The sequence below is a fragment of the Polistes fuscatus genome, unplaced genomic scaffold (genome assembly GCF_010416935.1).
Source record: "Polistes fuscatus isolate 324 unplaced genomic scaffold, CU_Pfus_HIC Scaffold1, whole genome shotgun sequence".
Taxonomy (NCBI): Eukaryota; Metazoa; Arthropoda; class Insecta; order Hymenoptera; family Vespidae; genus Polistes; species Polistes fuscatus.
This window is the reverse complement of record NW_025112997.1, coordinates 12700349-12714121: the sequence shown is the minus strand read 5'-3', so window position 1 is coordinate 12714121 and position 13773 is coordinate 12700349. Positions and strand designations below refer to the sequence as shown.

Sequence of the window (13773 nt, the reverse complement as noted above, 5' to 3'; positions counted from 1 at the left end):
TTTAGAATAATATATATTTTTTTCTTTGCGCGCGGAATTTGTACAATATCCGTATTCTTCTCTTATTAGCCAATTTCCAATCGATATGTAACAGACAGATGATCATTTATACTTTTACGGATATGATTGTATTTTTTAAAAATTAAAAAGTTACAAAATTTAATAAAAATTAATAAAACAATTTACTCAATTTACGACAAAACTTCGAATCAAATAATAATCCTGTATTTTCGAGAAAAATCGTAATGGAACTTATTAGAAATAAAATTTAATAGTCGGTATATTGTTGATCATTCGAATAGAATTCATTTTCTTCTTTTTTTGTTGTTGTTGTTGTAATACTCATTCCGTTAGACAATATGCGTGCCATGATTATCGATCCCATAGAAATCGTTTTAAAAGTTATTTCTGTTATATTATGTGTTGTGAAAAAAATAAGTTACTTTTTTATCTTTTATATTTAAGGCCGTAGATTCAAATATTTTCTAACTAGATCAGATAAAAAATTTACAATACAAAAACGTGATAGAGTTTGAGTTAAAAATTTTTCAATAATTTTTCCATTTTTTTTTATATCTTAACGTAAATTTATAAACTAATTTTATAGATGGGATAATATTAGATACAACACATATACCTATTTATTATATATACATTAACGTTTTTCACAACGTTGTATTAACAATAATTCTTATTTAATCGTCCTTTACGGTAAGAATACAATGCTGTGAAAAATACTTTGATCTTTAAAAAAATCTTCCAAGAAGAATTTTTTTGTCTAATTTATGGACGAACAGTAAGAAATAACTTAACTCATTCGAATTTTGTGCTTTTTTTATACTTCTTGGTTATTTTCATTTTGCTTTTTTTTCATTTCTTTTCTTTTCTTTTCTTTTTTTACTCTGATAAATTTATGGTGTCGTATGCGATATTTTATCATATATAGTTCGGTGGGAAGTAGTGTAAAAACCACGAGTAGAGGAGACGAAGTATATAGATTATAATACTATTAAGAGTAGCTTTTTTTGAATCGTAATGTGAAGAGCATAGAAACAGTATAACAAAATATATGAAATATTTATAAAACAGCACTTCTACCATAACTTGTGAAAATTTGACAGACGATTAACAAGAACGATTTTTTTTTTCTTTTACACAAAATTTATTTATTTATTTACTTTTTTTCTTTTCATCAAAGATTGACTTTTTCCTTATTTTATACCACCGATCGACATAACGAATAAGCTCTTTTTTATTATTCCTTTTTTTCTTTCTTTTTAATTTTCAAATTTACTACATGATTCAATAATTCTTTCGTTATGTTTTCCCACAAATTTGGAATTTCTATTAAACATTATATAATAATATACATAATGGTGAATAAGAAAAATCGATATCGAATTTTCACAAGTAACGACGAAGTCGAACGAATACGTTAGTGCATGGCCAAAAGCCGTGCCTTATCACATATTTATCTTCAATATATCGCTTTATTATTTACACCGACGTTTCATTCGATAGATTTTACTTACATGTACAAGATATATATACGTTATACATGTTGTAACTTCATATGATACACTATTATGTTTCAAACAATTCGTACGAGATCGTATGCTCGACAATGTTTTTTGAATATTAGTTCTTTTCGAAAATAAATTGGACCGCATTATGCATTAAATTACCAAGCGTCAATTTATTTATTTTGCCTTCTGAACCATTTCATTTGTGTATCATTTGCGATGGAAAGAAAACCGTCTGAATTTTTAATAAATTTTAATCTTCTATGAACCGATATTGGTATAATGAATTGTTTACAATGTAATATACATGTTTCTTTAACAGATGATCACAATAATTTTAATTAATTAATTTAATTAAACTATAATTTATTAATAATTATTATATTATATAATAATCATAATTTAATTAATTTAATTAACTTAATTTTGTAAAAACTGGAATTTTTTGTAAAAAAAATATTGTAAAAAGAATGGCGCTTGATTTGTTTATGCATAACTCGGTCCGATTTGAGGTGTCTCGCATATAAAGACACGATTGCATAAGAGAGAGATTTTCTATACCTTAATAACTATTTCATCATTCTAAATTGGACGTCGGAGGAGTATACATCGAAAAGAATTGTGCTCATTATTGCTACGCTACTATTATTAAAGTCTTCGAAGGACTTAATCGTTTAATACGATTTACGCGTTAAATTAGGCGACGATCGATGCGTTTTTCTTTTTTCTTTGTTGTTTTTTTTTCCCTCAGTTTATACATTTCACACGAAACACGAACGTTTTTTTCGTGTCTCATCATCTTCTCATGAATTCTTTCGTTTTCTACTTTTTTTTTAATTATTTTTACGTCCTTTAGCAACCTTTAAGTGTATCGCACGTTTTCTTTATCTTTTTCTTCTCAAATCTTTTTAATCGATCACAGCAGTGTACGCGCGTGGAATGATGCAAGCAAAAGAGTTTTAACGGATAAAAAAGAAAATAATAAAAGTATATGTGTATACTATGTAATATACATGCATACATACATACATACATACATACATACATACATACATACATACATACGACTATTCAAACTAATCTCGTTAATCATTTAGCTTAAAGAAAAATCTTCTTTCTTTTTCTTTTCCTTGGGAAAAGTAAAGATTACATAATATACATATATATTGACCTCACAAAGAACCATTTGTTCCCTTTTTTCGCACAAAATATAATATAGAACACTTTTGTGGAGAAGGTTGATCATAATAGTAGAGTGACAAATATAATATAACAACGTTCGTTCATAGTCTTTGGAATTACATATATCGAATTTGATATGCGGGGTGGTGTCATGATCATTTCTTTTTTTACGATCGATATGTTTGAATGTATTTGTGTGTACTTGCGTACGATATCGGTTAGAAATCACTGATATTTTGAGAATAGAAATACAGAGAAAGAGGATCAAAGAAAGAGAGAAGAGGGAAAGAGAGAGAGAAAGAGAGAGAGAGAGAGAGAGAGAGAGAGAGAGAGATGGATGGACAAACAATGAAAAATAGTAAGTTAGAGGCACAAACGAACGATGAGTTTATACTCGAAAAGGGTAGAAGACTTTGACTGACGATTCGCGTTATATGCTTTTCATAATATTCAATGTACATATCTCACAAATATCAGAAAGAGATTTTCCCTAGTCGAACTTTGGAATTTTCGGAAGTAACGAATTTTCTCGTTGGTTTAGCGAGTTAGGCGAAAGATCCTCGTCGAAAGCGATAAAAAGTATATGTATATCACAGAAAATATTAAAACACATCCTTCCCTTTAATTTTATAGAATATTCTTTTTTTTTCTATTTCTTATTTCTTCCTTTTACGCGTTCATTATTTTTTGTAACATATAATGTAATAATATATAGGGAAATTCGAATATATCGAATATTAGATCGTGTTAAAATTGAAAATCAAGTATTTTCTGTCCCTTAAAAAAAAATAAAAAAAGAAATATATATATTATATATAAAGGATCAAGAGGGACCAAATTTCGATGATAAAAATTGACAGAACGTTGCGGATATTCCGCGTTCAAAGTTACATTTTTTCCATTTTGAATCTATTCTTTTTCATCATCATCATATTTTTTTAATTTTCTTTTTTTTTGTGCGTCACCAATCAAACACAATTCTGATGCATCGCATCGCATCGCATCGCATCGCGTTGCGAACCGGAAACACGAGACAAGGTTTTTTTTACGTTTCGTCGGAAATTGTTCGACGATCTTGACGATTTTCCTCTTCTATTTTTGCTCAGCTATCAAATATCTCGAATTTCAAGGAGCGCGATTCTGGAAGTTGATGAAGGGCATTGAACGTTTGATAGAGAGAAACGTTGTCCGCATCACCAGCACTAAATCGATGAGACAACTTATTTCCCGAATTCCACGTTGTGTGCGAATTTTTGTACGCTCGAAGAACGTCCCTATTTTCATTTTCAAAGACACAAATCTCCTCATCTGAAAACAATCGAATATTTCTTACTTTTTTATTTTGTTTAGTTTTTTTTTAATTTTCACTTTTTCTTTTTTTTTTAATTTCACCTTGTCATAAAAAAATATATTCTCCTCTAAAAGTGATGTTTTATCGTACGAGACGTAAATATATATATAAAAGAGTAGTTAATAGTCACTTTTTAGTCGAGATACAAAACACTATTTGTTGTGCGATATATACGTTATAACGAAATTATTGTTCCTATGTTCTAATAAGTACTGAACTAATCAACAAGTTCATAATAACATTGTGCAGTCATTTTATAATTTAATCGGTATTTACATTTTGTAATTACAATGAACACTTATCAAAGTAATCCATTTAATAATAATACTATATCGGAAATGTATTATGAAAAGTATGATAATTGGAATTGAATTTAAAAGTACTTACGTCGAGATGGGGACGGTGATTGTGGTGGTGTGCCTGCTAATGGAGATAAGGGTTCGTAAGGTGGTGGTGGTGGTGAAGACGGTGACTGGGTCGGAGATGATGGTTGTAACCTAAGTAGTAAATCTGGCTCAAGACCTAGTATCATTAAAACACGATCGGGATTTTCCCGAATCCAAACTTCAAACATATCAATTGGCCAATCCGTTTGAGTTGTGGTATCAACTAATCTAGCTGGTGGGTTCCAACAGATTGCATCTGGTGGATGAGAGGAACTTCTTGCTAACATTCCACTTCCACGACTGGCTGGTCTTGGTAAATTAGGGTTACTTTGGGGCGAATAAGCTAACATTTGTAGAGCATGAATGGCATTTCTTACCTATCGAATCAAAAATTTTCTGTATCGTTAAATCTGTTTTTATCAATGATTGTTTAGTGTACATCTATAGTGATAAGGATTAAATTATTTTTTACACTTACTTCGCAACTTAATGTAGCCACGTCCTGATGCAACGTGGAAACCTGCGTATCTAATCTTTCTACGGAACCACGAATATGTTCCTCCATAGATTCTTGAGCAATTATTTGTGCTGCCCTTCCCCTCACGATAACTCCTCTACCTGGTGCTCTTCTTCCCTCTCTGTACTCGTCCCTAATATATGTAGACGATATATAAAAGACGTGAAAAATATTTTTATGGAATGTATATTTATATTACATATTTAATATATTGTTTAATCATCAAACTACATTCTTACTCTCATTCCTATATATATATAAATTTCTTTACCTAAATTTAGCATGTCGGGGACTAGATGTATGTAATGGTGATTTATTCGACGGAGAGAGAGGTGACGTTTCGCCTTCTTCAACTATATTTTCATCATCCTCGCTAATTGACGGTAATGTTAATGAAGGACCGTTCATGTCTGACTCCTGCTAATAGTTAAAAACTCGTTAAAAATCTCACGTATATTTTAAATAAAAATAATGAGACGATATGAATATCGTTTTTATTAATTGGTATAACAATGAATAAAATTGTGTAAAGGAAAACAAGTGTAATTTATTTTTACCAATTCATAAGTATATTGTACTGAATTGGTTTTGTTAATTAACAATATGAAAAGAAGTTATTTCGTGATTAATTGAAATTAATCTTAATTTATTTTATTTTCTTTCTTTTTTTTATATTAATCTTATATCAACTATAAACAAAAAAAATTATTTGTATATTAGAATTTTTGTTATATATCTTTCTTTTTCCTTTCTTAACATTTGTATCTTGTAATCAAAAGTTTGCATATTTTAAACAATTTACCTCGGCTTCGTAACCTTCGCGTAAATTATACGTGAGATCATGTTGTATATCATGTGCAAATTCCTGTTGATACTCGGGATAAAGACGAAGAACTTCAACCAGGCCTTGCATGTGTATACACTTTAGATCGCAATAAGTCAAAGCTTTGACATCGCAACTAGATTTTACTACGACATCGGATCCACCAGACCCACCACCACCAGTTCCTCCTCCATTGTTTCCATGCTGCAGGTGAACATTTATATCGCAGCCAACTAAATCACCCTTCCCTTAAATAAAGTGGATTATATTCATTAATTATACATACAAAAGAAAATATTCTTTGTTGTCTACACCCCAATAATATTTTCATCCTTTGCATTCGGGGATTATTTTCAACATTTCCTATAACAAACTCTATAATTATAATTATAATTATAATTTATTACGAAAAATGTATAGAATAATTTTTTAATTGCAAATGTAAAAAATACAAAATGTATTACTTGTATGTTTATTTATTTTTGAAAAAAATTTCAAATAAATACTCGAGCCAATTATTTTGGAATTCAGTCTGCAGAGTGCAAGGGATTTAATATAGCGTCCGAATGTTAAATAATAAATGGACAAGAATAAATTTCTTTTCGATAAGATTAAAAAGTTATTGGTATTTTACCTAAAATCGCAACGACCATACTATTTTGAACGACTTCCATGGAACCATTGCAGAGATAATAAATATATGACAAAGCGTCCCCTTTGTGCATAAGATATTCGCCGGGAGCGCAGAAGTTGCTTCTAATGTGTAAGGAAAGTAATTTAAGACAACCTTGAGAGGCCGCTTCAAATATTGGTAAGCTTAAAATTTCTCTGTGTAAATGCATCGAAACGTCCCCTCTAAGTTCTTCAGGAAATTGTTTCAGCGTCTAAAAAGTATTGTTGATATATTTAAAGTTTGCACTCGCGCTTATATACTTTAGCATTTTATTGAGTTTTCGTAAATAATTAATTAATTTTATTATTATTAACAATAAATTCGAAATGTTAATTAGAAATGTTTAAATAAAATAGCTACTTCACACGATATATAAAAGCTTACATCGTTATAAATTCCATATAGATAGGTAATATTATTGATTTTACCTCGTGTATATCGATACCGTGATTCAAAGACCACATCGTTTGAAAGTAATCTTGCATTCGCTGCTTCAACTCGTCAGGGATTTGATGAAGCACCAGAAAGTCCTTTAAGTCGCGCAATTTCGTTTGATAGAGCGATCTTCTCGAATACATTCTTTGAATGATTGCCGTAACGTTACCAAATACGACGGCATGCATAAGAGCTAAATAGAAAAGGATTAAAATAATATATATGGCTTTTTTTCTTTTGTGTTCCTAGACAATGATCCAACGAAATTGAATTATTAAGGAAAATTTCTACTAACCGCCTATGAGCATTGTGCAGATGGAAAAAAATTTTTCTGAAAATGTATTAGCCGAGACGTTACCAAATCCCACAGAAGTTAAACTGCTGCAAGTGAAGTACAATGCGGTGATATAACTTTCCGTATGGGTGACGTTTTGAACGGAAATTTTTAAACGTTCAGCTAAACCATGTATCCAACCTAGAACAACATATAACATGATCGATTATCGTCATTTTTCATACCTTTTTTCTCTTACAAGGTATAATACCCGAGCGCGAGTTAAATAGGCGAGTTAATTATCGGATAACAAAGATTAATAGCGAATGAAATTGAATCATTTTCTTATTTTACGAGAGTTCTATTATCGATTAATCTAAGATTAATCAGATAATTCCTCTTAATCCTATTCTTTGTCAATGTCTTTCGGGATGTAGGTTAAATTTTAATGTTCTACCTTAACGTTTCTATTATCGTTTAACTTTGTACCTTTTTTCTATCCTTGGTATTATACGATCGTTAGTTCAAATAAAAAAGTTCCCAACATAAATTTAACAATACCTTTTATTTAACCGTATACGATCCCCTTTGTCTTAATAAAAAAGAAAATAAATTTGAAGAATACGTTTACGTAAGATATGAAAAGCTAGCTACATCGTCTTAGTTTGTTCAAGTTCATTTTTCTACTCTTTCTCTCTCTCTTTTCTAATGTTAGAGTTATGTTTCCATCGGTGCTAGTGAACGTTCAAACAATCAAGATTAGATGAATGTTTTTTTATTAAAAAGTTTTTCATTAAACGCACTCTCCAGTGCCATGACAAAAATTAAATTTTATGAAACTTCACTTCCTTTTCGTAAAAACTTGAAAACTTTTTCTTTTTTTTTTTTCTTGCACAAGTATAATATAAAACCATCTTACGAAGGGAGAGAGAGGGGAGAGAGAAAATGTTTGCATTATTTAAAGAAAATATTTAAAAAATGTACACTTAATGCTAGACAATAATTTATTTCTTTGAATTTAATTATAGATACTCCGATGAACTCTTATAATTGTATAAAATTTAAACAAAATTTATATCCTGTTCCTTGCGAGAGAGAAAAATAATGAAAATTATGAACTCACCAAGATCCCATTCCTTGTCATTTCTTAATCGTTCCTTTTCAGCGATGACAAACCAAATACAAGCCAGCCAATGCGCGACCAGAATAAAAAATAACATCAGCATTGTCAAGATCACAGCACTATATTGCGAATACCTGTCTATCTTTTGCAACAGACGAGCCAGCCTAAGTAATCTGGTCAATTTCACTAGATGTATATTACCATGTCCTGATTCCTGTGATAAAACGAAAATATCAATAATATTTAAATCATTATTTCGTAATATTACTAACGATATTCATATAGTGCACAAATGTAAAACGAATTAATTATTATTTGAAATAATTAACTTAATTATCTACAATATATTATATATAAATACTGTGATTTTTTAATAAAATCGCAGATCCGTTAATCTTCATTATTGTACAGTTACAAAAATAAATCGATTTCGTTAAAAATACTAAACCGATGAGCTTATCCCTAGTTCGTTTAATTGTTCATCTTCATTTTCTTCTTTATTTTCAACGAATCAATGTAAATTGGATTTTACTTTAAAACAACGGATGAAATTTTCCATTCCGTTCTCTCCATAGATTTTCAAGATCGATAATTTAGTAATTAACTTTTAATTAGGATTAAATTTCAATGGAATTTTTAATATATATATACTTATAAATTAGCTTATATAGTGGATTGCAACCGAGCTAGTTCGAATGAATTCGAATAGTATGTTAGAAGCGTGTTATCGATCAAGATATTTGTTAAACATAGGTGAATTACTGAAGATACGTTTGACGGATATTTGAAATTAACGTAAACCGCAAATTCGATGATGTATTGCCCACGAGCGATTGTTAAATTATCTCATCTGTTTCGCTAATTCGTTATCGTCTGACAGAATAATTATATTCAATAAAACAAAACAAAAATAATAAATTGCTATTAAGAATCGAATTATGCGCGCGGAAATTTAACGTTAGTTTATTTTCCTTTACGAATCGATAAGAATTAATCACGAAATCTTTATCAATGAATTTCGTTAATTAAACTACGCTTATGAATTTGAAATTTTAATTACAAAATTTTTGCTGACATTTTCCCATTAAGATCGTTTAATAACCATCGGGGAGTTGAAAAGTGAGGGGAAAAAAATCAAATCTCTTATAACATCGAGGCGAACAAAAATGTTACGTAACCGTTGCTAAATACGAAATTATTGCTCTTAAAATCGTTTATACGATTTTATGGAGAAAATATCGAAAGGAGAAAATTTTCCGTGTATTAACAAAATAATTTGTAACAATTAAAGCAAAAACCCGTTAATCAACATTATTGTGCAATCCCGAATAAAACTGATTTCGGTAAATTCATTGAATGATAAATTCATGAATTAATGAGCTTTCATTCGCCAATTTATTTCTTCTTATTTTCAACGAATCGAATGTAAGTCCGGATCTTTTTATAAGACAACAAATGAAATTTTTCTTCCCGTATTTGAGGATTTCTAAAACCGTCATGAATACGTAGTTGCGTTTAGATTTCATCTTATACTCTCTGACAATAGGATAATAATTGCGAAATCTTATTCGCATTTTGTGAATTTATTATAATGAGCGATGATTGAAGTATTCACTCGCAGAAAATGTCATTTAATAAATATCTGTCTGCACCGTCTCGTCGTGAGTAAAAACATCACGCGATAGATGATTTGTTATTAGAATAGAAATAATTGTAATATATATATATAAATACAAAAGAAAAAAAAAAAGAAAAAAAAATCGATTCATTCGAATTAGTAACTAAGTTCACACTGTCATCATAAATTACTGACACATTTCAAGATACGAATATTCAATTAAATAAAAGAAGAAAAAAAGTATCGAGCCTATGGTACTGCTGTTACTTTAAATATCTTGCTGAAAATAATTTATCATTTTTTCCGTTCGATCAAGTAAAATTATGAAACAATCTGTTGGATATAATTTTCCATTTGATTGATTTGTTCAACAGCGGCAGCAGCAGTTAGGTGTGCTTTTCAAACGTCTCTTCAAATTTCGCCAGATATTCATGAGATATTATAACACGTGCAGGAATTTACAAAATACATAGGAAATAATAGTACTATTGTGCGTAACTACGTATTATCATTTATCAACGTAATTTGAATTTTAAAGTGGGAAATCTCAGCTTATTGATATTTACATTATTATAGATAGGTTTGTTATAGATTCGCAATGGAATTCATGCGATAAATGCGCATAATAACTTAAAAGTCACGTTATCAGTGTTGCAAATTCGCAGTAAATAAACTTAATTACGTATTTGAAACTACGTTTTGAAATAAACAATGCTAATCGATTGCATTTAAATGTTTATTATTAACCGCAATAACGTAAAACTTTTAATGAAAGTTTAAACGCGTATAACACGTGTCATAAGCTAATGCATTATTAACGCGTGGAATTTCGTTAAAGAATTCCGTTAAACGTTATTTTCGAAAGATATATATATGACGTGCGTTAAACATGCAAAATTAATGAGAATATTCGTTAGTATTTTAGAACGAAATAAATTATGCAAGTATCGTGTACAATAATAGCAAAGATAAAAAATGTATCGCATAGAGATAACGTTAGTATAACATAGTCGCTAAAGTTTTTAAAACAAAAAAATATCACGTTATGCGAATTTTCGAAATACAAAATTAGTACCAGAAATTAATTAAAAGATTCCAAAAATGAAGAAAACTAAATTATTTTATTTCTACAACCGAAAGAAATAATATATTTATTTGATTAGTTAATAATTGATCAAAAATAATATGTATATGTGTGCATCTCAAATTTACTTATAAAAATATATTTTTATCTGTTCCAACAACAATGTTTTAAGGTATATATTATACATATGTTCTACGAATACAAAATTCTACAATACTCTAGTCGTCTTACAATTTAAAATAAAAGTCGTGTTACGGGAATTCGATGTTATATAAGCGGGTTACCTAAATTCCTCTTGTTTTTTTTTTTTTTAATATAACAACGTAAAAATTATATGAAGGTATTATAGTAAGTGTACCAACCTCTCCGCTATAAACATCAGAAGCGTAGAGAAAATCGAAGGGTAAAGCTGCTACGAGATCAACGACGAACCAAGTTTTCATGTAGTTCAATGCGATGCTTTTGCTATTGCTTACGACCTCTCCTTTTCTGCTGACGTAAGTTGTTCGAAAATTCAATAGGATATCTATATAAAAGGAAAACAAAAAGAGAAAATTAAATTCAACGATAAAATATATATGTATAAGCTTTTCCTTTTTTTTTTGTCTGATGCGAGAGACTTCTTTGAAAGAAGAAAAATAGTGCTTATAGTATAGGAGAGAAAAAAACATAAATAAAATAATATCTACGATCAAATTGAATCTAAAAGATAAAGTAAATTGTTTATGATGAAGGAAACATTGGGATGTACGATTAACGATAAAATCAAACAATTCTTTGCTCAATTAATTCTCCACGCATTTCATTTCAACGAAATTATGAAAAAATAAATATCGTAAAATATATCCCCACCCCCTTCCCCGCTTATCAATCGTAAATAATTTTTACAGCTTTTTGTTTCATTACACAGTTATCTCTCGTATTACGTTGTTTTTCGTTATAAACGTGTATTGATTTATTTTCGGGACATATACATATATTGGTGTAGAAGTTACGTCGTAGCGTTAATCAATTTAACGTGTACAAGCATTTGGATTTCCACCAAACTCATTTGTAACGTTGCTACTCGAATAGTCATTGAATGTAGTTTGCAAGTAAATCATGCAATTGGACATTGGTCAAAGTATTCTCTCTCTCTCTCTCTCTCATTTTCACGAAGAGACACTGTGCACTTAACAAAGGAACTTTCAACGTAAAGTAGAGAATTCCATTTAATCCTACTTATAAACAGGATTATATTGAATCAAATTTTCGTACTCTCTCTCTCTCTCTCTTTCTTTTTATCCTTCTATCTCTCTTTCTCTCTCTTTTTATCCTTCTATCTCTCTTTCTTTTTTTTTTACCCTTCTATCTCTCTTTCTCTCTCTTTGACATTTGCACACTCAAGATTGAACACTTAAGATTTGATCAGCTAGCTAAAGTTGCAAAGTTAACAAAAATTGTAACTCTTATGACGTTAGCTTTATAGTGTTTGCCTTAACATCATTGATACTACTTCAAAGGAACTTTCGTATATACAGGTAATGATTTGACGAACATCTTGAACGCGAAGTATAGATGAAAGATGCTTTCATCGTCTGACATTCTCGCTTCCTACGTTTCTAGAGTATTCGCAAAGCGAACACGTGAAGTAATCATGTCGAATATTTCGAATTATGTAATCGGAAAATACTGCGAAATATCCAAAATTCCAATAGTAAATATTTTCAATTAAAAAAAAAAAATCATTTGCAACGAGAACATTCAAATAAGAATTATTTAATTCTATTTACTCGTTAGAAGTACAATGTTGAATGTGTTACGATATCAATAAATAATTAACATTATTTCATGCAATTTATAACACGTTAGTAACCTATTATATCTTGAAAACTATCTTGATTCACCATAAATAAAATTTTCGAATTTATTATCGTAATCGTTGTCACAGTTATTTAATTCGTAATAACGATTACTTTTCTTCGTCGTTAAGATTAATCTCATTTCATTTCTCATGGCAAACAACAATTTCTGCTTTTCTTTTTGACACTTTTAATGTTTGCGAGCAGTAAATGATAATTTCTCAAGACGGTACGATTTTCTTCATCGTCAAATTTGTCATCCGAGAATTTCGTTTGGGTGAGATGAAAAATTCCTTCCTCTTTTCCCTCTTGATTATAACGCGGATGAATTTGACGTCGAGGATGTGGTAAATAGATGTAACTGGGAGAAAAATGTGAATTCCGCTGTGTTCGCGTCTGGGGAAAAAACGGTCTCGAGTGGGCAGAAAAAAAAGTCAAATGCGAGACCGGAGTATGATAAAGGAGAGAGAAAGAGACTTGATTTGGAGGGGAAGAAAACGGTGAGAGGGTTGAAGGGTGCGCATTTAAAGCAGAGACGATGGGGGTGGGGGAGTGGTGGAAGAAAAGGGCGAAGCTATAGGCTGACGTAACAAGCTTCTCAGATCACCAATTGGATAAAAGAAAAGAGAGCCCTTCTTCTTGTTCCTTTCTCGAATAAATTATTGCAAAAAATAGAAGAAGAAGAAGAAGAAGAAAATGAAAAAGAAGAAGAAAAAGAAGAAGAAGAAATAATAGCAATTGATATTCCATGAAACTTTAAATTCAATTATATTATACGCAATTCTCTAATTAATGAGAACTTTCGAAGAAAAAGTCAAGAAAATCTTTGCTAAAGGTTTCTTCGTTCTATTTTCATGGATGTCACATCAGCCGTTCGTTTGATAAAATCATTCCAAGACGAACGAACGAACGGACGGACGAACGAACGAACGAACGAACGAAT

General features: G+C 30.0%; 1 protein-coding gene across 5 annotated transcripts in view; it reads right to left on the bottom strand.

Annotated features, from left to right (window-relative positions):
• Positions 1-3606: 3606 nt before the first annotated feature.
• Positions 3607-13773, bottom strand: part of LOC122520400 (potassium voltage-gated channel subfamily H member 8) — a 60906-nt gene continuing 50739 nt past the window's right edge. For 4 of the 5 annotated variants that reach the window (XM_043640491.1, XM_043640504.1, XM_043640497.1 and 1 more), the window contains exons 7-16: positions 11352-11515; positions 8288-8501; positions 7186-7365; positions 6884-7083; positions 6417-6666; positions 5762-6030; positions 5231-5379; positions 4921-5092; positions 4444-4819; positions 3607-4013 (exon numbers count right to left, since the gene is read on the bottom strand). In XM_043640491.1, the coding sequence (XP_043496426.1) occupies positions 3808-4013; positions 4444-4819; positions 4921-5092; positions 5231-5379; positions 5762-6030; positions 6417-6666; positions 6884-7083; positions 7186-7365; positions 8288-8501; positions 11352-11515 (2180 nt within the window). In that variant the 3' untranslated portion in view covers positions 3607-3807. The remainder of the gene's footprint in view (positions 4014-4443; positions 4820-4920; positions 5093-5230; positions 5380-5761; positions 6031-6416; positions 6667-6883; positions 7084-7185; positions 7366-8287; positions 8502-11351; positions 11516-13773) is intronic. The other variant, XM_043640494.1, reaches the window with a different exon arrangement.